Here is a 24,302-nt window from a genome sequence, read left to right on the forward strand (position 1 = left end):
CACACAGACACACACACACACACACGTACGTACAAACACAGGCATATGCACACACACTCTCTCTCTCTCTCTCTCTCTCTCACACACACACACACACACACACACACACGTACGTACAAACACAGGCATATGCACTCTCTCTCTCTCTCTCTCTCTCTCTCACACACACACACACACGTACGTACGTACAAACACAGGCATATGCACACTCTCTCTCTCTCTCTCTCTCTCTCTCACACACAGACACACACACACACACACAGGTGTGACTGTCACAGAGAGAATTTGTATCCAATTTGGCTAATGAAATCAGCACACATGCAGAACGCGTGTGAGTGAGACCTAATGCATGCACATGCACACTCACATGCAGAGAGAGCAAGAGAGAGATGAAACAGAGATAAAAGACAACTGACCTTTTCCACTGTAAAATGTTTTCGTTTAGATGTAAGAGCTAGATCTGTGTTTTGAAAACAAAGTAAATGTTCCCACGCAAAGGCTATAAAAGAGTCTAAAACAGACATTTCAAAATGCATCAAAAACTACAAAAATTCTGCTATTTTAAAAAATAATTATTTTAAATGCCCTTTCTTATGTTTATATTGTGGCGGGCTGAAGAATCACACAACCGAACAAAGTGAGGTGAAGTCCCCGGAGGGTGTGTTTATTCAATAATGAAGAATAAAAGTGCAATAAAAGTGAATAAGTGCCGTCGGTGCGTGGTTTCCTCTTCTCCTCTGGTGCTCGCGTCCCTCGATCCTCAGCGTGGCGTGCAAAGTGTCCTGGTGCTGGTGGCGGGCTGTGCGGTTAGCCAGAGCTGTCTGGAAGTCACAAAAGAAACACACGTTAGCGGCTTGACTTGCAGGAGGCATTCCTCCTCAGCTTCTGCTCTCTCGCGGGTTTTGTAGAGCTCCCCTATGCCGTGGCAGCTGGGTCCGATCAGCCCGCCGTGATGAGGAGCAGGTGACTCTCCTTCGTTGCCAGGGCGACGCTGATAGGCTCCCGGGACAGGTGTCACCCCCCCCCCCCCAAGTGTCGCCCTGGTCCCTCGGGCTAAGGGGGAGGATGGGGCTGGAGGAGGAAGTCTCATTGACAGACCTGAGAAAGCTGTCCCCAAGCGGGAGAGTCCATCTGCATTGGCGTGGGCGGCGCCGGCCCGATGTCGCACGTCAAAGCGGAAGTCCTGGAGCGCCAGGAACCACCGAGTCACCCTTGCGTTCGTGTCCTTGGCCCGAGCCATCCATTGTAGGAGAGCGTGGTCGGTGACCAGAGTGAAGGCCCGTCCTAGAAGATAGTATTTTAGCTCCAGGACTGCCCACTTGACTGCCAGCACCTCCTTCTCGACCGCTGCGTAGCGTTGTTCGGCGGGGGACAGCTTTCGGCTGATGTAGACCACCGGGTGTTCCTCACCGTCCTGCACCTGCGAGAGAACGGCTCCCAGCCCGGTGTCCGAGGCATCCGTCTGCAACAAGAAAGGGCGGTTAAAGTCGGGGGCACGGAGTATCGGTTCAGACGTGAGGGCAGCCTTGATCTTCTGGAACGCCTCGTCTTCTGCTTCTCCCCAGCTCACCATCTCCGGCCGCCCTTTCTTGGTCAGATCTGTCAATGGGGTGGCTAAGGAGGAGAAGTTAGGAATAAAACATCTGTAGTACCCCGCCAACCCCAAAAAGGCCCGTACCTGCTTTTTCGTGGATGGTCGGGAAGCGTTGCGGATAGCGGCCACCTTGTCTTCTTGCGGGCGAACGAGACCCCGGCCAACTACGTAACCCAGGTACCTGGTTTCTGGTAGGGCCAGATGACATTTCCTGGGGTTGGCGGTGAGCCCAGCCCGCCGCAGTTCCCCAAGCACCCTCCGGAGCCGCTCCAGGTGGTCCTCCCAGGCCTCTGAGTGGATGACCACGTCGTCGATGTAGGCGGCTGCATATTCCTGATGGGGCCTCAGCAGGATGTCCATCATACGCTGGAACGTGGCGGGTGCCCCGTGCAGCCCGAAGGGGAGAACCCGGTATTGCCAGTGGCCGCTTGGGGTGGAGAAGGCTGTCTTGGGTCTGGCCTGGTCGGTCAGGGGGACCTGCCAATAACCTTTGGTGAGGTCGAGCGTGGAAATATACCGGGCTCTCCCCAGCCGATCCAGGAGTTCATCGACGCGTGGCATCGGATAGCTGTCGAACTCAGAGACCTCGTTCAGGCGGCGGAAGTCGTTGCAAAACCGGAGGGTGCCATCTGGTTTGGGGACCATGACGATGGGACTACACCAGGGACTGCGGGAGGGCTCAATTACTCCTAACTTCAGCATTTCCTGAACTTCCTCCTCGACAGCCTGTCTCCGGGCCTCCGGGAGACGGTAGGGCCTCTGCCTTACGACGGTTCCGGTGGGAGTACGGATGTCGTGGGTGAGGACTTGAGTTCGCCCGGGGAGAGGAGAGAACACATCCGCGAATTGACCGACCAGCTGGCAAGGGCCGACAGCTGGCAAGGGCCGACAGCTGGGGCCCTGTTCCAACCCATCGTTTCAGCAGGTTGATGTGGTAAATCTGTCTCTCTTTCCTTCGCCCCGGCTGGCGGACCCTATAGGTGACGGGGCCGATCTTTTCGGTCACAACATATGGCCCTTGCCACTTGGCCAGGAACTTACAGGCTGATGATGGTACTAGTGCCAGAACATAGTCTCCTACTTGAAACTCCCGTGGCTGGGCCGCACGATCGTAGTTCCGATGTTGAGCTTGTTGGACTTTGGCCAGCTGTTCCCGGACTAGGGGCATGACGCGTTCGATCTGCTCCCTCATCTCTCTCACGTGCTCGATCGTGGACCGATGGGCGGTGGGCTGCTGCTCCCAGGCCTCTCGGGCGACATCGAGCAAGCCCCTGGGCTGCCGCCCGAACAGCAATTCAAATGGGGTGAACCCGGTGGAGGCCTGGGGGACTTCACGAATCCCGAAGAGCACATATGGTATCATCTGGTCCCAGTCCCTCCGGTCGTCCGCCGCCACTCGGCGGAGCATCTGTTTTAAGGTTTGGTTGAACCTTTCCACTAGCCCATCGGTCTGTGGATGGTAGATTGAGGTGCGGATCTGTTGCACCTGGAGGAGGCGACAGAGGTCCTTCATCATCCGGGACATGAATGGCGTGCCCTGGTCGGTCAATATCTCCTTCGGTATGCCTACCCGGCTGCAGAGCAGGAATAACTCCTTCGCGATGGCTTTGGTGGTGGCTTTCCGCAGGGGTATGGCCTCAGGATACCGGGTGGCATAGTCGACGATGACCAGGATGTGTTCATGTCCCCGGGCTGACTTAGGCAAAGGCCCTACCAGGTCCATCCCGATTCGCTCAAAGGGGACCCCAATAATAGGTAATGGGATGAGCGGAGAGGGGGGTGGACGTCGAGGGGAGGTGCGTTGGCATTCCGGGCAGGCTTGACAGAACCTCTTCACATCACCGTCCAGTCCTGGCCAGTGGAAACGGTCCTGGATCCGTTGGCTGGTATTTGCCGTCCCTAGGTGGCCAGCCATGGGATGGGAATGGGCGAGCTCCAGGATCATCTCCACTTTTCCTCTTGGGACTACCAACAGTTTTACTACCTCCCCTCTCCGCTGAGCGACACAGTAGAGCAGGCCGTCTTGCACTATGAAGTGGGGGGTCGGATGGGGGGGGGTGGTTGCGCCTCCTCGCCTTCGACCACCCTCACTTGAGCCCAGCAATGTTTAAGGCGCTCGTCCTCCCGTTGCTCTCTGGCGAAGTCTCCCCCTCCCTTCACCTGTTGGAATGTATCAAAAAACAAGTTAGAAGATTGGGGGGTAGACTCACCATCGCGCGCGCTGTCCATGGTCAGGAGGACGGCTGGCTGGCGACGTTTTCAGGTGGGCTCTGACCGTTGGCGGTTCCCGGCGCGGCTAGCCGACTGTGCGGTGGAGGGAAACAAGCGGTCCAGGCCTGGCCAGTCACGACCCAGGAGCACAGGTACCGGCAGGTCCTTCACGACTCCTACTTCGAGGTTCCAGGTCCCCTGTCTTGCTGAGACAGTAACCCGCCGGGTTGGGATGTTGTGTGTGTCGCCGTGCACACACTGGATGGCCACCCTGGCCTTAGAATGGGGCGATGGGGCGACCACTACTGACGAGACCAGGCTGATGGAACTCCCTGTAGCCACCACGGCCTGATAGGGGCGTCCATTAATTCGGACACGGGTGTGTCGTGCTTCCTGTGGGGGCTCCTGATGCACCGCACAGCCGGCCAGCCAGGTCCGATTAGGGGAACGGGTCGGTTCGGTCGGCATTGGCTCGTCCTGGGGGCCGGGAACCGCTGGCCTGCTCACTGGTCGCTGGGGCCCCTCTGGCGTGCGCCGCTCCTGGAACACCCTCCGGGGAAACGGCGGCGCCCTCTCCCTAGCCTCCTGACGCAGGGTGGCTTCAGCCAGCTCAACTGCCTCGACGGCTTCTCCCACGGTGAGCGGGTTCCGCATCCCAGCTGCTTGTCGAAGGGGGCGTGGTAAGGCTCGCAGATACCGGTCCACGACGACGCGTTCGGCCACTTGCGAGGCGCTGGGACTTCCAGCTAGGAGCCAGTGCTGAGCCAGGCGGGACAGTTCGGCGGCTTGGGCGCGGGCTGGCACCTTCCCATCATATTGCCAGCTGTGAAACAATTGGGCCGCCGCAATTGGGGACAGGCCGACCCGGGCCAGGATCTCACGTTTCAGTTCTTCATAGCTGTTCACTGATTCGGCTGGTAGTGAGAAATACGCCTGTTGGGGCTCTCCCGTCAACAAAGGCGCCAGGACCCGCGCCCAATCTTCCTGCGGCCACTCCTCACGCCCCGCGACGATCTCAAACATCTTGAAATATTTCTCGGCGTCGTCGTGGACGGTCATCTTTGGCAGCAGCTGGGTCGCTTGCGCGCGAGGATCAATGGGCGGAACCCGCGGAATGGCAGCAGCACGGAGGGCGGCCACCTCCCTCTCGGTCTCTCCTTGCCGAGCCGCCATGTGTTCCACAATTTGCTGCTGCCGGATGCTGACTTCGGTCAGGTGTTTCAGGAGTTCATCCATGGCTGGGAAGGAGTCGCCGCCTGTGTCCATAAAACAGGGGGGAAAAAAACCAAAAAAAAATCAACTTGATGGGGGCGTGAGCGGCGGTGAAGAATCACACAACCGAACAAAGTGAGGTGAAGTCCCCGGAGGGTGTGTTTATTCAATAATGAAGAATAAAAGTGCAAGTGAATAAGTGCCGTCGGTGCGTGGTTTCCTCTTCTCCTCTGGTGCTCGCGTCCCTCGATCCTCAGCGTGGCGTGCAAAGTGTCCTGGTGCTGGTGGCGGGCTGTGCGGTTAGCCAGAGCTGTCTGGAAGTCACAAAAGAAACACACGTTAGCGGCTCCTCCTCAGCTTCTGCTCTCTCGCGGCTTTTGTAGAGCTCCCCTAAGCCGCGGCAGCTGGGTCCGATCAGCCCGCCGTGATGAGGAGCAGGTGACTCTCCTTCGTTGCCAGGGCGACGCTGATAGGCTCCCGGGACAGGTGTCACAATATATATATAAATTCACAAAATGTATTTCAAAAGTTGTGATACAAGCAGTTGGCCACATGCAGTAAAATGAATGGCTCTCTATTGCCTCTGCTGGTCAAAACTATTTCTTTCTTAAACTGTAAAGAATTTAGGTTTATCTCTAACCAGTAGATGGCGTACTTCTACACATAACACCTAGATCAATATCCAGAAACAATTTAAATTAAATTTAGATCATCGTTTAAGTGATTTTTCCATAAAAAAATAATATTGCATATGCAAGCTTATGGTGTAGTTGAGGAATTGTGTGGTAAATAGGTACAAAAGTACTTCATATCTCCCAAAACACAGCATTAATGAATAGATGAGAAGTAAACAAAAAAAAAACATATATTATTTGTATAATTAAAAATGTGTATTTTTTGTACAATTTCTCTATCAATTGTTGGGGTCATATAGACCCCAAATACCAGATTAGTAAACAGGAAACGAAGACCTTGTTAGTTAAACTCTCTCTCTGTAGGCTAGCGTTGAAATTCTTTGTTCTGTTCATGTATGAACATATTTATTTAAAACAAGCAAATGAATAACAGTCCCTACCATATTTTCATGTATTGTATTGTATTTTATTTGATTAAATACCCTTACTGTTTTTTTTGTTTGTTTGTTTTGTCTCTTTTCTATGCAGTTTAGGTCCAGATAGAGCTCCACACAGGTGTCACATTAAAACAGGATTCTTTTCGCTACTTACATTAGTGTTCTTATTGACTGCCATTGCTTACGTCTCTGAATTCCCTCTCAAGACCACTGTTCTCACTGACACCTTGTATAAAAAAGTGCTAAATCAGATACACTCCTATTATGTTGTGACTAAGTACCCTTCTGCCAGTGAAAATCAAACAATATTTTTAACACCCAAAAGTGTCCAGCAGATTCCTACACAAACCACACACATTTCAGTGCATCATCATGTGGCTCATCCAAGCAACTATCATTTCACTCTGGATGAACCTGATAAATGTAAGCAGGATCCGTTCTTGGTCTTGATGGTCCCTGTGGCCCCCCATCAGCTGGAGGCTCGTAACGCCATCCGGAGCACATGGGGGAATGAGAGCTCAGTGCAGGGAAAAGCAGTGCTGACTCTGTTCTTGGTGGGTTTGACTGGAGGAGCTGGAGCTCAACAGCAGCTGGAGGAAGAGAGTCGACAACACAGAGATTTACTGCAGAGCAACTTTGTGGACTCCTACTTAAATCTGACCATAAAGACGATGGTGATCATGGACTGGTTAGCCACTCGTTGCCCTCAAGCTGCTTTTGCTATGAAGGTTGATTCTGACATGTACGTAAACCTGGAGAACCTGATGAGCCTCTTATTGTCACCCAACACACCCAGACAGAACTACATCACAGGATATTTGATGTGGGACCGGTCTGTCATCAGAGACAAAAACTCTAAATGGTACGTGGCAGAGGAATTGTACCCTGAACCAAAATACCCCACGTACCTGCTTGGAATGGGATATGTTTTCTCCAATGACCTGTCAGAAAAAATAGTTGAGGCTTCCAAGAATGTAAAAGCCTTTAACATAGAAGACGCATATGTAGGCGCTTGTCTGAAACAATTGGGTGTTGCACCATCAGCTCCCCCAGACTCTTCACAGTTTAGAGCCTATCTGGGACAATATAATCGAGAAGATTTTCTCAGAGTTATTACAACCATTCTGGGATCCCCACAGCAGCTAATAGACATTTGGAAGGACGTGAAGAGGCCCACATAAAACATTGTGGGAAGTCGTGGCATAATGGTTAGAGAGTCGGACTCGTAATCCGAAGGTTGCGGGTTTGAGTCTCCGGCCGGCAGGAATTGTAGGCGGGGGGAGTGAATGTCCAGCGCTCTCTCCACCCTCAATACCACGACTGAGGTGCCCTTGAGCAAGGCACCGAACCCCCAACTGCTCCCCGGGCGCTGCAGCATAAAATGGCTGCCCACTGCTCCGGGTGTGTGTTCACGGTGTGTGTGTTCACTGCTGTGTGTGTGCACGTTGGATGGGTTAAATGCAGAGCACGAATTCCGAGTATGACCATACTTGGCTGAATGTCACTTCACTAAAACAAATCAAATTGGAATAGATTAGTGGTTGCCTTTATTTCATTTATTAAAAACTGTTAGACAATGACCGACACAATCAGTGAACTAAAGACTAAAAAATTAAATGCTATTTGTTTGTATAGCTCATAAAGTAAATAATTATTTATAAATGTATATTTTGAATTATTCAAAATTATTATATATTTAATTATATATAATTGTTATACAAAATAATGCACTTATACTCATTATGTTATTATGCATTATTACATTATTTATAAAACTAAATTTTGTAAAATCTTTTTGTTAAAATGTTATATTTTTATGGTATCTGTGAATGTGAAATACTGAAGATCGATAACCAGATTATATTACAGAAAATACACAGGATTTCTTTGCAACTGAATCTTGAAAGCTGTGGTCTTCTTTTTTTATGTTGGGCTAAAAGGTCAAATAAATGTTTAAAATAACATTTTTAAAAATAAAAAATAAAAATATTAATTTTCATAAACCATTTAGGACCCTCTGCCTGTCCACAAATCCACAGAGACAGATTTGAAATAAAAAATAATTTTTTTAATTAGTTTTTTGTTTTCGTTGTTGTTTTCAGTTTCGTCCGACTCAAGTGTTGACAAGGTCACATTGGCACCGTCATCTTGTATTTTGCATGTCATGCAAATAATATTGGTAAGGTGAAGTGGTAATTCCAGACTATTATAATGCCACAGATCGTAAAGACATTTAGACTTTATATTCAGAATCATGTTAGCAGTTATCTTAAGATGCTTATTGCTATTATTAAGTTCCAGCTGGCATCATAAACACAACAGAACACACTTGCAGATGGAGGAGAACGATTAAAAGATGGGTAACATGATCCTTTTGAGTAACAAAATGTTTCTGGAACTCTGCCAGCCCACTGTGACACTCCATAGCCTCACCAGGTGTTTTTAAGATTAGAAGAAAGGACAAGGAGGAGCTCAGATACTATGACTGAGATATATACAGTATCGCTGTTACAAGACAAGATAAGGTATGTTTAAACATTTCATATTTCATTTGATTTGGCTTCTTAGAGTAAATTATACACTCTTAAGAAAATGGTTCTAAACTGTCTAAATTAGGATTCTTTGGCTCATAACAATAGCAGAACCCTTTTTTTGGTGCTAGATAGAACCAATTCTAGATGCCATCTTCAATGCTTTGAAGGTGCTATGTATATGGTGTTATAAATAACATTTTTAAATAATATATTTTAATAAAAATGAGTTAGTAATTATTTATATGAGGTATTATCATGTTAGCTACCCTTGGTCTAACAACAGTTGATGAATACATTAATAAATGAAAACTAAGAACATGACTAAATACATTATATAGTCTAAAACCCAAAATAGAAATAAATGTAATGAAGGCCACCTTCCAGTGAAATATACACACAATCATCTGTGGTATCCATTAATATGTGTATATTTTGGTGTAATTAAATGGCACTTCTACTCATGATTTCATGATGCTGTGGGATGTGACACCATCTGAAATACACAACTGAGTTTAGAGTTACAATGTGTCACTTCCTTTTGATTATGTAAAAACAATTATAGTTATGAAAGCCAAAAGCAGCAAAAAGAAATTAAATATATCTGTTACTTTGTTCAGTTCAGGATACTTTGTTCCTCTTCTCTACAGAGCTGTTTAGACTCACACGTTCTGTTTAACTAAAAAGAGAAAAATACTTGATTAGTTGGAAACCAGTTAATGTTTGAACATTTTAAAGGGACCCCTGAGTATTAAGACTTGTATGGCTTAATATAACGTAAATGATGTATCCTACTGAAATATGTAGTAGAAAACCCATCAAAGATCTATGTTATTTAAAAAAATCACATCGTTTTATACATATTTTGAACTATGGGGGGCGCCATTATTCTGATGACGTAAAATGGTTGCACTAGGTACTAGCGTTACCTGTTGCTATTTTTAACACAACACATCTCAAAATAGACAAGTCGGAAAATAAAATACTGATATGATGACCACAGCTACTGAAAGAGCTTACAGGTGGCGATGGATATAAGTATAGGTTTAAACCAAATGCTATACCATGGATTTCTCCCCACAAAGAGTCTAAACTTGGAGTCTAATATTGAGGGACATCAGCGCTGAGGAACTCCTGGCATCTACTGTTTCTTGTCTCAGCCATTTATAAGCTCTTTCAGTAGCTGTGGTCTACTAAAAGACTCAAAGGCATCAGGGCTAAAGTGGAGAGAAAAAAGAAGCGGGTTTTTAATGAAGTTTTATTCGTCCACAGGCATCTTCCCATTCTTTTCTCCTATTATCCCTAGGAAAGCAGTCTTACATTGCTTCTCTTGCTGCCCTTTGGCTGAAAATGACAACCAAAAGCCACAATGTGGTATCGTATCAGTATTCTGTATTCTGAGTTGTGTATTCTGAGTTGTGTTGCGGTAAAAAGCCAAAGACCATAGAAATAAGGGCCAGTAGCTCACTGAGTGCAATCATTTGATGTCATCGACGCAGAATGTACTGTGCACATAAAATAATGGCGTCCCCCATAGTCCAAAAACGATGTATTTTTTTAAATAACATACATCATTTATGTTATATTAAGCTATACATGTCTTGATACCCGGGGATCCCTTTAAAAACTTACCTGTTGATAGTGTGTTGACTGTGTAGTTGGATGGTTGAGCACTAGCAAATAAATACTGAAGGTGGCTTTGGCAGTTAAAAAATTGAAACATAAAAAGGCGGGAAAGAACCCTAATCTCTGACACAAAGAACCATTTCAGCATAAAAGGGTTCTTCAGGAAGATATGGTTCTAAATAGAACTGTTAAGTGCAAAGAACCTTTAAAGAACCATCTGTTTTAGAGTGCATCTTTGGTTTTGAGTTTTTGGTGAGGAGAAAGCATTGAATTTGCATCAGGGAAATGTAATATGATTTCGTTGAGGTGCTTTCAAGCCTCTGAACACAGTGGTCAAAATCATTTGCCTGTTTCCTGAGAGAAGCACTGCATTTTTGCATTTTAATAACTCTGACAAAGACCCACTTTGGAAAAGAAAGAAAGAAAGTTTGTTTTAAATTTAAAGGGACAGTTTGCCTAAAAATTTTTATTTTGTCATTGTTAACCTCAGGTCTTTCAAAATATGCACGACTTTGGCTTCATCTGTGAAAAACAAAAGGCAACTTTTTTGTGCCAACTATCCATATAAAATTTAAATATAAGAAATTTAAGATAGAAATAAAATAAAATAACTTTTTAAATGAACACTTTATTTTCTTTTCAGCCTTGTTCAGATGTTCTGTAAGAGTTGGCTACTGGTTGGTCTCTTGATCCTACTTAATATTTTATTGCTGTATTTTATTGCCACTACCCTTGAAACAAGAAAGTGGCAGAAAATGGCAAAAAAAACAGGGAACCCCCATGGTGCTTACCCTCGAAATTACAGATTTATCCTTGACCAGCCAAAGAGGTGTGAACAGCAAAAGCCCTTTGTGGTGATTATTGTCCCCGTGGCCCCGCAGAACTTCCAGGCACGTAACGCCATCCGGATAACGTGGGGCAGTGAGGAGCTCGTCCGGGAGAAATTGGTGCTGGTTCTCTTTCTTCTGGGCTCACAAAGTGGCAACGAAACTCTGCAGGAGCAACTCCAGAATGAGAGCGAGGAGTATCAAGACCTTCTTCAGAGCAACTTCCTGGACTCCTACAGGAATCTGACCATTAAGACCTTGGTGATGATGGAATGGCTCAGCAGAAATTGTCCACAGGCGTCCTACGGAGCGAAAGTGGACGCCGATGTGCTCCTCAATATGAAAAACCTATTACATATGCTTGTGAGTCTGAAACCACTACAGCGTAACTACATCACTGGCCTAGTATTGTCTGGAAACCCTGTCTTGAGAGATCCATCCAGCAAGTTTTATGTTCCTCATGATGTGTATCCTAAATCCAGATATCCTCCGTATCCTCTGGGCATGTGTTATATATTTTCTATGGACTTACCCGAGAAGATCCTGTACATCTCCAGGTATATCAGGCCTATTTTTATTGAGGACGCATATCTGGGTATGTGCTTGAAACGTTTGGGAATCACACCTAAGAAACCACCACACAATGGACAGTTTGTGGTCAAACCACCACAACGATTCAATAGCTGTTACTATTCTAGACGAATAGCAATACTCACAGACAGCCAGACTCAGCTGATTTCCTGTTGGATGGATATTCACTCAACCAAAAGACCCTGCTGAAAAGACTTGGAGTCTAAATTTGTGTTTCTAGAATTTACAATATAGGTAGTAACAGGTTCAGCTTAATGTATTTTTACAACAGCAGCCTGTTGTAACCTTATAGCTGTGTATTCTTGTGTGAGTATTGTTTGATACATTTGCATACTAAGTGATACTCTCGATCTATGAATGTGAAATGTAAAACAACACTGTCTTTACAACACTCTTTTATACCTTTTATGTAGGCTAAATGAACACTGACTCATACAATTTTTTAAAAATATGTATAAAATACATGTTTGAAATTTAAATACATGAACATTTTATGAAATAAATGAATAAAAATTAAATAAAAACAATTAAAAAAATAGCTGAATTTAAAGATATCCTCTGGCATCTTAAAATATTATGCATACAGATTTAATGACTGCATATTAACATGAAATATATGTTTTTAAAAGAATAGTTCGCCCAGAAATGAACATTTGGGGTCCGTTAACCCATTTGGTAAATTTATCAATTAGGGAATATACTTTTCCAGAAATTTGGAAAAAGGCTGTAGTTACACCATTTTATAAATCAGGAGATCTCAACATGATTTCAAACTATCGTCCAATATCAATTTTACCGGTTATGTCTAAGTTTTTAGAGAAAGTAGTGGCTGAACAACTAATAAATTATTTAGAAAGTAATCTCCTCCATCAACATCAATTTGGTTTTAGACCACAGCATTCCACAGAAACAGCTGTTTGCCATTTTCTAGAAAAGGCTCGATCATCTTTGGATCAGCATGTAATAAGTACAGTTTTTATTGATTTAAAAAAAAGCCTTTGACGCAGTTAACCATGCCATTTTCATTAACCATGCCATCTAAATTAAGCACATTTAATTTTAGTAAACAATCAACTGAATGGTTTATTTCTTATTTGAAGCAAAGGGAGCAGTGTGTAAAAATCGAGGATACAAAATCAGTGTTTATGAGAAAAAAAATGGGCTTGCCTCAAGGCTCAATGTTAGGTCCAATGCTTTTTAGTTTGTTTATAAATGATTTGCCATCTAGTTGTCCAGATGTTGAATGTCAGGATACAGTAATATATACATCTACTAAGTCATCAGCTAAGATTGTTGCACTAAATGAGCAAATGGAAAAGATATTCAAATGGCTCCAGGAAAATAATCTTACATTAAATGTTAAGAAAACAGTTATGTGTTTTTCTAATAGAAAGAAAACAGAAAAAGTAAAATCAGGGTATTTAACAAAGAAATAGAGGAAGTAACTGAAGTTCGTTTTTTTAGGAGTAGTTCTAGATTCACAACTTAAATTTGAAAAACAAAAGGGCTTTCAAAAATAGTTAAAATGAATTTAAACAGTTTTAAACTCATTAGGCATTATATTACGACTGAGGCAGCTCATCTGTTCCTGCAGTCAATGATTTTTTTTTTCTAGTATCTCATTGTATTACAGTTTGGTCTCAAACTAGTGACTCTTTAATTAGAAAAATTGAGACGCTTTATAATCGGGCTTTAAAAATAATGGACAAAAACAAAAAAAAAATCAATGGTATCATTGTCATATTTTAAAGAAATGGCATATGCTTAATTTTACAAATGTATCATATGTGAAATAGATTTTTAAATGCTAGATTTTTAAAGGTGATTTTTAAATAAGGCACCTTCTGTTTTATGTAATTTGGTAAAGAGGCAAGACGACACAGGCCGGACCACTAGGAGTACAGAGGTTGGAAACTGTAGGATTGGGTTTTGCAGAACATCACAAGGGCAAAGAGCTTTCTCTGTAAAGGGATCCCAACTTTGGAATATACTGCCAAATTAATTTAAAGTGATACATGATAAAGTCTTTTACATTGAAGGTTAAGCGTTGGCTCAAATTAAACCAGACTTGTACTCATATTTAAATTTGGTTCTGTACTAGTTAATTATTAAGACTGGAAGAGTCTATAAAACTGTGTGTTTGTTTTGTATTCTGTTTGCAATGCAAGGTTTTTATATGAAGAGTTTGTTACATTACTTTTAGTTTTTTTAGAAAAGCCTTTCTAGGGACATGAGATGCAAATTAGCACCTGCTATAATCTCTATGAGCAGTGCATTTTTTTCCAGTACTTGACTGGAATAATGTTTATTGTACTGCCCCTATCTAAATAAACGAAAAATAAAATAAAAAAAATAAATTAATTAAAAATGTTTGGTCAAAGATATTGGTTTCTTCTTCAGAACAGAGTTGGAGAAATTTAGCATTACATCACTTGCTTAGCAATGAATCATCTGCAGTGAATGGGTGGGTGCCGTCAGAATGGTCCAAACAGCTGATTAAAACATCACAGTAATCCAAAAGTACTGTAATTCACATGACTTAGTCTAATCCATCAATTAATGTTGAAAAACTGCATGCATCCATTATTAAAACTTAAACTTTAAACCATTGCTTCTGACTAAAATGCAAGTCCATAATATTGCTTTCTTCATTGAAAAAGTCATCTTATCTGAATCAGGAGAGAAATACGGACAGATCAAACACTGTTTACAAGTTTACTTGTGGATTATTGTGATGTTCATTCTGATAGCACCCATTTACTGCAGAGGATCCATGGGTGAGCAAATTATGGAATGCTAAATTTATCCAAATCTGAACAAACAATCAGAAAGAGCTTTATCGCCAAGTGTGTTTACACACACAAGGAATTTGTCTTGGTGTTAGGAGCTTCCAGTACAGAAGTACAAACATAGTGCAGACAACATATAATTAAGGTAATAAAAACAGTAATAATGAAGAGAATAGACAAATTATAAATAACTATAATAAAAATACAAATATACAGAAAATATATATATTTTTTAAAATGTCCATACACAGAACTGTGAATGTGCATGAGGGTTATGTACAGATGAGGGTTTGATGAGTGATTTACAGATGTACAGTACTGGGGTGTGTTATTTGTTGTTCAGGTGGGATATGGCCTGGGGAGAAAAAAACTGTTCTTGTATCTGGCTGTTCTGATGCCCAGTGATCTGTAGCGCCGGCCAGAGGGCAACAGTTCAAAGAGAGAGTGAGCTGGGTGTGAGGGGTCCAGAGTGACTTTCTTAGCCCTTTTCCTCACTCTAGAGATATAAAGATCTTGGAGGTTGGGTAGATACTTGGAGGTTGGGGCACCGATAATCCTCTCACCACTGAAACGGTCGCATGTGGAGCAGGCCCAGCTGACCTACAGGGGATGCTGCCGTCATCAGACCCAACAGTCTGCAACACAAGCCTACATGGACTAGACGCCCTGTCTTTAACAGACTTAGACAAGTCTGCAATGACTGCACACGCGCGGGAGACAGACGTGCCCGCATCGTGCAAGAATCCATGTCTACCCCCAGGAACGTTGTTCGCTCACTTACAGAAAAACCACATGAATTTCACATGTTTTCCACATGTGATCACGTGTTCATATGTTTTCCACATGTTTTCCACATGTGTCCATATATTTTCCACATGTGTCTATATATTTTCCACGTGTGATCACATGTGTTCATATGTTTTCCACATGTGTCCATATATTTTCCACATGTGATCACATGTGTTCATATGTTTTCCACATGTGTTCATATGTTTTCCACATGTGTCTATATATTTTCCACGTGTGATCACATGTATCCATATATTTTTCACATGTCACCACATGTTGCAACATAAGAGCACATGTGGAAAATGTTTCCATGGGTTAATCGGTTAACATGTGGATCACATGTTAGTTACATGTAACAAATGCCACCTATCACCACATGTGGACAACATGTGAAGTTCATGTGGACAACCTATCACCACATGTGGATAATGTGATCACACGTGGACACCATGTCACATGCAACATGTAGCACATGTGGAAAAGATGTTACAGGTTGTAACATGTGGAGCACATGTGTAACATGAAACCCATTCCAACATCACATCATATTGCATTATTTGCAGCTTCACTATATTTTCAGCAAGCGCAAAGTTTCCACAAAACATATACACAAACAACCTACATATGGAAACTGTATAAAAGCACAAATGAAACTAGTTTTTTTTCTTTACAAATCTTTATTTAAATGAGTTATTGCATAGTCTTCAAAACTGCATGTTCACAATTGCAAGATTGCAACATTCACATTAAAAACAGGCATTCGTGTGTTTGTGTGTAGATCTTCGCATAACCCACTGCGCTACAGAGCTCTTTTTTTTTTTTTTTTTTTTTTTTGTCAACCTCAACATATACAGGATTCTTGGTGTTACGGTTACATTTCATACTTTACAAAACAAAACAATAAAAAAATAAAAATAAATAAAACAACAGTTAACAATAATAAAGTTGTTGACCAAAGTATTAAATACTGACCAGTTATTGTTTGACGTAAAACTATTCACAATTACAGGACTGCAACATACCCACATGAAAAACAGCCAATCTTGTGTTTGTGTAGATCTGTATGCGACTTGAGTGTTTGTGCAGATGTGTATGTGACTTGTTTGCGTAGATCCGCACTGTATGTAATTTGTGTATGTGTATATCTGTGCTGTAATTGACTTGGGTGTGCTTTTGTAGATCTGTATAAAACTTGTGTGTTTGCGGAAGAACCTGACTTTTGATTGGATGATCTGATTGACTCTGATGAGTTCTGATTGGTTCCAATTCCGTTCGCGCTTCTTTTCGTTGCTAAGAGTCAAATCTAGTAAACAAAAAGAGAAAGGGCTGCAAACATGTATGTGCTCATTAAATGGATTAAAGAGAATAAAGTAAGTGTTGGATTAGAGAATAATGTTAGGGATAAAAAAATGTTAGGTGACCCCAAGAGGATTGGTCTGGTGGAACATGGTGCAATAGGAACAAAGCCACCTAAAGGCGGTTGGAAAACTTTTCCGGCCCAGATACTCTGTGTAAACGGTAAGCAAATCAATTATAAATATTAACCCATAACACGTTACGTATTTATTTACTTTTTTATTTATTGTATGTTCATGACTGTAATTGGCCATATATAAGTCAAAATAAATTTATGCTAGGCAGGTTATACTGTGTATAGCAGCGCGCGCCTCCCGCGTTTTTGTGAAAACAGCGCGTGCAGCTGATCGTTTTTACCGATCGAGTTTTAAACGCGCATCAACTTATAGCAGTGACTTAAGAGTTATGAAAATAATATTTGAAATGAGATATTTAGGTTACTTACACAGTATGACAGAATGTCATGTGACAGAAATATTTTGGTGTTTCTTTACTGACAGAAAAATTTCGTTAAATCAGGTGAAAACATTACTTCCCAACAAATTAACTGTTTTTATGAAAATATGATAGTGAAGTTTATGACAGCTTCATTTTTATTATTATGTTAGTTTATTAAATTAAACAAAACTGGTGGGGATTGAGTTGAGAGTTGCCATGGTAACTTTTCCACCTCTTCAGTAATAATTAAGCGGTTATTTTAATATTTATGCCTAATTATTTACTGTAGTTTATTTCTTACACTATAAAATGGCCTCATTATGCTAGATTAAACTATATTTATAGATGTTCAACATAAAAATGTATTACCCAGGATAATGTATAGACATTTTAAGGCAGTTGAAATTAAATGATTAAAATGAATTTGAATTTGCAGTCGTCATTCACATCCTAAATTAGTTTGGGGCAAATATTTAGACTAAATATCTACCCAATTATAATCTACAGCAGACAGTGCAAGACAAAACAATCAAATTAATAATATCTCAGAAAACTCAGTAAGAAATAGTGGATACTTTGTTTTCTTCACACTTTTCAAGAGAATATAAATACATGTTAAAGAATAATGCTCAATAATTTTCTAATCACTTTATTGTAATACAGAGAGCCTTGAGGAAATAAGAAAAGCAGAATGTCAATGGATAGAGACACACAAATTGACTCCAAAGGTATGTTACACTGTTATAGACAGATATCCTCCCGACTACCAGGAAAAAACATTTTGTGAATTTAGTATTTTGTCATGAATAAATTTGAATTTTTTTTTTTTTGAAAATGCTATTTTATTAATATGTTATGCCATGTCCTCTGTAGAGGACATCGGGACTTAAAAATGTCCTGTTTTTTTTTTATAAAAATACTTGTATAGCAAAAACAGTGGAATTTTTGTTTTAATCACAAATCAATTTTAATTTTTTTATTCCAAACTTTATATAAAGATGATTCTCAACTATGTTATGAAGGATATTTTTAAAAACCATTTTTTTTATGCAAAATGTGTAAAATGGCCATAAACGAGTTTTTCCATTATATACAATGTACTCTACTGAGGACAAAACTCCATAGCTGGTAGTCAGGAGGATATGGGCCCTAAAATGGTGGGAATCTAATATTCAGTCCCCTTTAATAGTTATTCATATCTTTGTTTCTACTTATAATTATTCTCTCACCTGTCTACTCTTACCATTTTTAAAAAGTTTTCTGTTTTTCCAGGATACAATTTCCACTGACGATGATGGTTTCTCTGATGATGGGGATGAAAGTCCTCAAAACCATGAGGTGCAGGTATGCTCTTCTACACCTGAGTTTGTATACAACTTTATTCAAAACCATTTTGAAATCAGGCATTGCGTTACCATAGAAATGGTACTTCAAAATATTTTAGCGGTCTCCTCCCCCAGCGGCGGTGTCATATCAAAAAATGTATTACGGACTTTTATAATCAAAACTTTTTATAATCTTGACTAGTGACTAGTGAAAAAGACCCGGTACTTTGGTACCAAGTCGGTACTAAAAAAATGAAAATGTCACGGTACCAGGTTTTTTTAAGTAGCGGTGGTACCGAGTATAGCTACACACAGAAATTTAAAGGTATTCACGACAACCCGTCAAAATAAAAGTTTATCTTAAAGACATTGTGCCAGAAATATATTACTATTATTTAGCAGAGTGTATGTGATACTATTACTACTGTTGAAAAAATATATATATATTTATCCATGTACTTGTTTTTCAGGATGATTCATACTGGACCCCGAAACGACCCAAGGTAAATGTGATAGATCTTTTAGACCTGTTTCACCATTCTTTACTTGATTCTACCTAAGCAACGGCTAAAGGAAGTATAGATTCTGGGATTATCACATCCAGGACAGCACAAGTTCTCCAGCCCTTTAAAGGCTTAGTTAACCTAAAATTAAAAATTTTGTTTAATTACTCTCATGTTCTTTCAGTTCTGTTCTTCTTCTGAACACAAAATGAAGATATATTTAATCTGTAAAACAAAAGCTTATCGGTACTTGCTTGATGCAAGACCTAAAAATCATTTCTCAGAGTTTACGTATATGTGAGTAAAGGCCTAAATTAAACCTCTTCATCACTTAAACTGATTGTGTCCTTTTAAAAGGCTGGCATTAAACATCTCGATTCATATGGCAGTCTCTTTGTGAACATTTTGGAGTATCATAACTTATGGCAAATAGACTATGAGTGGAGGGACAGAAATGTCCTTAGTATATCTCACAAAAAAAAGTGTGTTTAATTGATGTTCCAAAGACTGGAATGACATGAGTAATTGATGACAGATTGTTAACCCTCTTCTTTCTACACTCTCTTCTCTACACTTCCTCTTTCTACACCAATAGAGAGACTACAAAAATGAAATTAAGGACCTTGAGGAGAGGCTTAAAGATAAGGACAAAGATATCAGGCGTTTGCGAAGGTTGAACCTTCAACTGCAAGAGGGTAAATAAAGGGAACCATATTGCAGTATTACTATAATAGTTTGTTTCCAGAAAAAGAGAAAAAGTAAAACATTTCATATGGCCCTAAGCATGTAGTTTTTTTTTTTTTTACTTTTAATGAATTGATGTGAAATTGTATAAGTTTCGTGATTTTAATTAATTAGACATGCTTTTTGATTAATAAAATTTAATTTAATTTAACCATTAAAAAGGAGTCCAGAAAAATTAAAACAGAAAAAAGCGGAATCCAGAAAAATAAAAACGGAAAAAACTGAATTTGGGAAAAAATAAAACGGATTTCATAGGGCCCTACACAGGTGAGCACACTCACCAGTGGACAGAGAGCGCACGTCAGAAAATATGTTGCATCAAATATGCCCCCCCCCCCCCCCCCCCCCCCCCCCCCCACCAACAAAAACAAAACAAAACAGAAGCTGTTAACCTAGGGGAAGCACTGTATTATAACGGTCAGTTGGTGATTTCTTTGAGTTAATTGTTCATTCCTTTAATTTGAGTGTAGGACTTGCAGATACAGTTACGAAAGCAGTGAAAGATGCTATTCAGGGAGCTCGGTGTACCCCCAGCCACCCAGTGCCCACTTCTATCATCCAAGAGGTCCCTCTTAAACAGACCGAAGAGATAAAGGTATAATTTACATAGTTAGGAAAAGTGATTTAAACTTTATACAATGCAGTGTTTGTTCACCCAAAATGAAATGTCTGTTACCTACAGGTGTGTGATATGACGATTTGTGATTGTGGATGATAAAAATGTCTCCACAATCTGCTTTTGAAGAAATATTGTAGTATTGTGCTACATCACACATTCTGTCGGTTGCAGTTCTGGCGCCTCTGTCTCAATATGCTGTACAACGTCATATACATTCACATCAGTGTTAACTCAGCAGTAGAATTACTCTCACGGGACACTGCACTTATTCGCAATCACAAAAATACATTATTTGCCTGTGCTTTAAAGCTGATATGATATTTTTGCCATATCAACCACCCCTACTGTCATCCAATACTTACCCTCTTGTCATTTAAAATCCATAAGACTTTCGTTCATCTGTAGAACAGAAATATCATTTTTTAATGAAATATGAACAGATTAACAGGTTGAATGTATTGAAATATCTTTTTATCTTTACAGAACAAGTCAGTTACAGAATTAATGAACCCCATTGCCCTGGATTATACTCAGAAGTGTGAGAACTACAAAAAACTAACCAGAGCTTTGATGGACTCCGTCTTCACAGTAGAACAAATGTCAAAATGCTCTGTCACAGGAAAAAAAGGGCTTATCGGGGAACAAAGACCATGCCTTGATAAAGCTAAAGTTAGGCTTATAATAGGTAAGCATGATACAATATTACTTGCATTGGGCAGTTCATAGTTTCTGCAGGTCAAAAAAAGTCTAAAATTGGATCTGCAATTAAATCTGCAATCTTAGGACTCAATTTCCCAGAATCCCGCTGGACTCACACCTGCACCCAGTCCCCAATCAGAGCACCTGCCACTGTTCACCTCAGTAGCTACCCTTTCTAAGCAGTCACTTTTCACACCCTCGTTGTCTGGTCTTGTCTAAGGTGTTTTCTAGATGTAATCAGAGGGAGTTGATAAGCTGCAATGTTTGCATGACATTAGTTGATTACCTAGTTGAAAATTGTTTTGCTTTTATTTTGTATACGCATCTTGATTTTATTGAAAGCTGGTTTTGCTAGAAGTGAAGGACCCCTTCAATTAGGCCCTCTTTAGCATGTCAATCCACAATTGTTTATACATTTTTGAATAATTTATTTTATTTCTTACAGACCATGTCAAAAAAGTTTATAAGGGCATTGGAGACTCCGAGGTCAAGGTCTGCATGGCACAAAAATTAAAAGACCTGAGGAGACATCCAGAAAGGTAAACACTGTCCTACAACTTTTTATATATAAAAATCATATATTTACAGGTGCATCTCATATATATATATATATATACAGTGGGTACGGAAAGTATTCAGACCCCCTTAAATTTTTCACTCTTTGTTATACTGCAGCTATTTGCTAAAATCATTTAAGTTCATTTTTTTTCCTCGTTAATGTACACACAGCACCCTATATTGACAGAAAAACAGAATTGACATTTTTGCATATTTATTAAAAAAGAAAAACTGAAATATCACATGGCCCTAAGTATTCAGACCCTTTGCTCAGTATTTAGTAGAAGCACCCTTTTGATCTAATACAGCCATGAGTCTTTTTGGGAAAGATGCAACAAGTCTTTCACACCTGGATTTGAGGATCCTCTGCTATTCCTCCTTGCAGATCCTCTCCAGTTCTGTCAGGTTGGATGGTAAACGTTGGTGGACAGCCATTTTTAGGTCTCTCCAGAGATGCTCAATTGGGTTTAAGTCAGGGCTCTGGCTGGGCCATTCAAGAACAGTCACGGAGTTGTTGTGAAGCCACTCCTTCGTTATTTTAGCTGTGTGCTTAGGGTCATTGTCTTGTTCGGCCCAGGTCCTGAGCACTCTGGAGAAGGTTTTCCCTGTACTTGGCCGCATTCATCTTTCCCTCGATTGCAACCAGTCGTCCTGTCCCTGCAGCTGAAAAACACCCCCACAGCATGATGCTGCCACCACCATGCTTCACTGATGGGACTGTATTGGACAAGTGATAAGCAGTGCCTGGTTTTCTCCACACATACCGCTTAGAATTAAGGCCAAAAAGTTCTATCTTGGTCTCATCAGACCAGAGAATCTTATTCAGGTGTTTTTTTAGCAAACTCCATGCGGGCTTTCATGTGTCTTGCACTGAGGAGAGGCTTCTGTCGGGCCACTCTGCCATAAAGCCCCGACTGGTAGAGGGCTGCAGTGATGGTTGACTTTCTACAACTTTCTCCCATCTCCCGACTGCATCTCTGGAGGTCAGCCACAGTGATCTTAGGGTTCTTCTTTACCTCTCTCACCAAGGCTCTTCTCCCCCGATAGCTCAGTTTGGCCGGACGGCCAGCTCTAGGAAGGATTCTGGTCGTCCCAAACGTCTTCCATTTAAGGATTACGGAGGCCACTGTGCTCTTAGGAACCTTAAGTGCAGCAGAAATTTTTTTGTAACCTTAGCCAGATCTGTGCCTTGCCACAATTCTGTCTCTGAGCTCTTCAGGCAGTTCCTTTGACCTCATGATTCTCATTTGCTCTGACATGCACTGTGAGCTGTCAGGTCTTATATAGACAAGTGTGTGGCTTTCCTAATCAAGTCCAATCAGTATAATCAAACACAGCTGGACTCAAATGAAGGTGTAGAACCATTTCAAGGATGATCTGAAGAAATGGACAGCACCTGAGTTAAATATATGAGTGTCACAGCAAAGGGTCTGAATACTAATAAATCTGCAAAAATGTCAACAATTCTGTGTTTTTCTGTCAATATGGGGTGGTGTGTGTACATTGAGGAAAAAAAATGAACTTAAATGATTTTATCAAATGCCTGCAATATAACAAAGAGTGAAAAATTTAAGGGGGTCTGAATACTTTCCGTACCCACTGTATATATAACTCAATTTTCATAAGTCTTTATTGGCTTAAATTTAAGATCACAACTGTATGTAGATAAGACATCATTAAAAAAAAAAAAAACTAACAACCAATCTTGGAATCTGAGAAGAAAAGAAATTTAAGTCTACCAGGATAGACTTGCTTGTACTGCTCTAATTTTTTATTTTGTTTTTTAATCCCAAAACAGGGAGCCTACTGGAGGAGATACGGAAGACTTAAAAAATGCATAAACACACACACACACACACACACACACACACACACACTAATACCTGTTATATAGATGAACACAAAAACACACAGATGTTCTTGTTGTACACACTTTTTTTTCTTTCTTTCAGATGACATGTTTGCCCTCGAGGCATTTCAGTTAATAATTTTGTTAAGATTTTATGATTTGAAAATAATTGTATTTATTGTATGTTAACTTCTTTAGGGGGCATTTTGCTCTTTTTTTAGGATCAGCTGGTTTTAATAATATTACCTTTGCATGTTTGCAAATAAAAGCTCAATTTGTATCAATTGCATTTGTTTTTGCCCTACTGTTTTTAGTGGTTGCTGCTTAATGTGTCAATAGATGTGTTTTCTGTCTCAGTAACAGCATGGATACTCCAATTTTCATACTACTAGCTTAGCAAGATCATGGCTTGCCCTTGGTGTCAAAGGTTATGAGTTTAAGTCCAAGGTATGTGCAAATACAGACTTTTCTCTCTTCTCCACAATATGAACTAATTCCATGACGGCTTGCAGACCTGCAAGTTTGTGATTTAAATGTAAAATTTGAAAAAAACAGTTTTGTATTGTACACACACCGGAGATACATACATTTGCATTTCATTTGTGAGCACAATTTTTGTTTCACATAAATGTACAGATTATATGGTGTGCACGTGCACTGATTTAGATCAGTTCATTGGTTTGAATGTACGTGTTTCACATATTAATTATAGGGAGTGTCACATGTGATCCTATGGGTTTCACATGAGAATGTACATGTGATCCCATAGGTTTCACATGGGAATACACATGTGTTCCCATAGGTTTCACATGGGAATACACGTTTCACATGTGATCCCATGGGATGTTACATGGGATTCACACAAAAATGTTCCAAAAACACACATTCCCCGTGTGTGTCACATGTGATTTTACCATGTTTTCACACATGAAATTTCACATGTGTATGTGGCCACATGTGAGCACGTGT

The 24,302-nt window shown here is 41.1% G+C and overlaps 3 protein-coding genes across 3 annotated transcripts; all 3 read left to right on the top strand.

Annotated features, from left to right (window-relative positions):
- Nucleotides 1–5,444: 5,444 nt before the first annotated feature.
- LOC306874621 (beta-1,3-galactosyltransferase 2-like) lies at nt 5,445–7,270 on the top strand (the record flags this gene model as incomplete). Its single annotated transcript, XM_079424769.1, has 2 exons — nt 5,445–5,455; nt 6,181–7,270. 2 exons carry the CDS (start codon nt 5,445–5,447, stop codon nt 7,268–7,270), a joined length of 1,101 nt encoding a protein of 366 aa, XP_079280895.1.
- A 3,629-nt stretch (nt 7,271–10,899) lies between these two features.
- On the top strand, nt 10,900–11,853 carry LOC306874622 (beta-1,3-galactosyltransferase 2-like; the record flags this gene model as incomplete). The annotated part of the gene is made up of 1 exon (XM_079424770.1): nt 10,900–11,853. One exon carries the CDS (start codon nt 10,900–10,902, stop codon nt 11,851–11,853), a length of 954 nt encoding a protein of 317 aa, XP_079280896.1.
- Nucleotides 11,854–16,331: 4,478 nt separating this feature from the next.
- LOC306875121 (uncharacterized protein) lies at nt 16,332–23,621 on the top strand. Its single transcript, XM_079425529.1, has 9 exons — nt 16,332–16,760; nt 17,700–17,764; nt 18,309–18,380; nt 18,832–18,864; nt 19,460–19,559; nt 20,079–20,203; nt 20,711–20,912; nt 21,372–21,465; nt 23,283–23,621. The coding sequence occupies exons 1-9, from the start codon at nt 16,577–16,579 to the stop codon at nt 23,323–23,325; spliced, it is 918 nt and encodes a 305-aa protein (XP_079281655.1). The 5' UTR covers nt 16,332–16,576; the 3' UTR covers nt 23,326–23,621.
- The last annotated feature ends 681 nt before the right edge of the window (nt 23,622–24,302 follow it).

Source organism: Barbus barbus (assembly GCF_936440315.1).
Source record: "Barbus barbus genome assembly, chromosome: 9".
Classification (NCBI taxonomy): domain Eukaryota; kingdom Metazoa; phylum Chordata; class Actinopteri; order Cypriniformes; family Cyprinidae; genus Barbus; species Barbus barbus.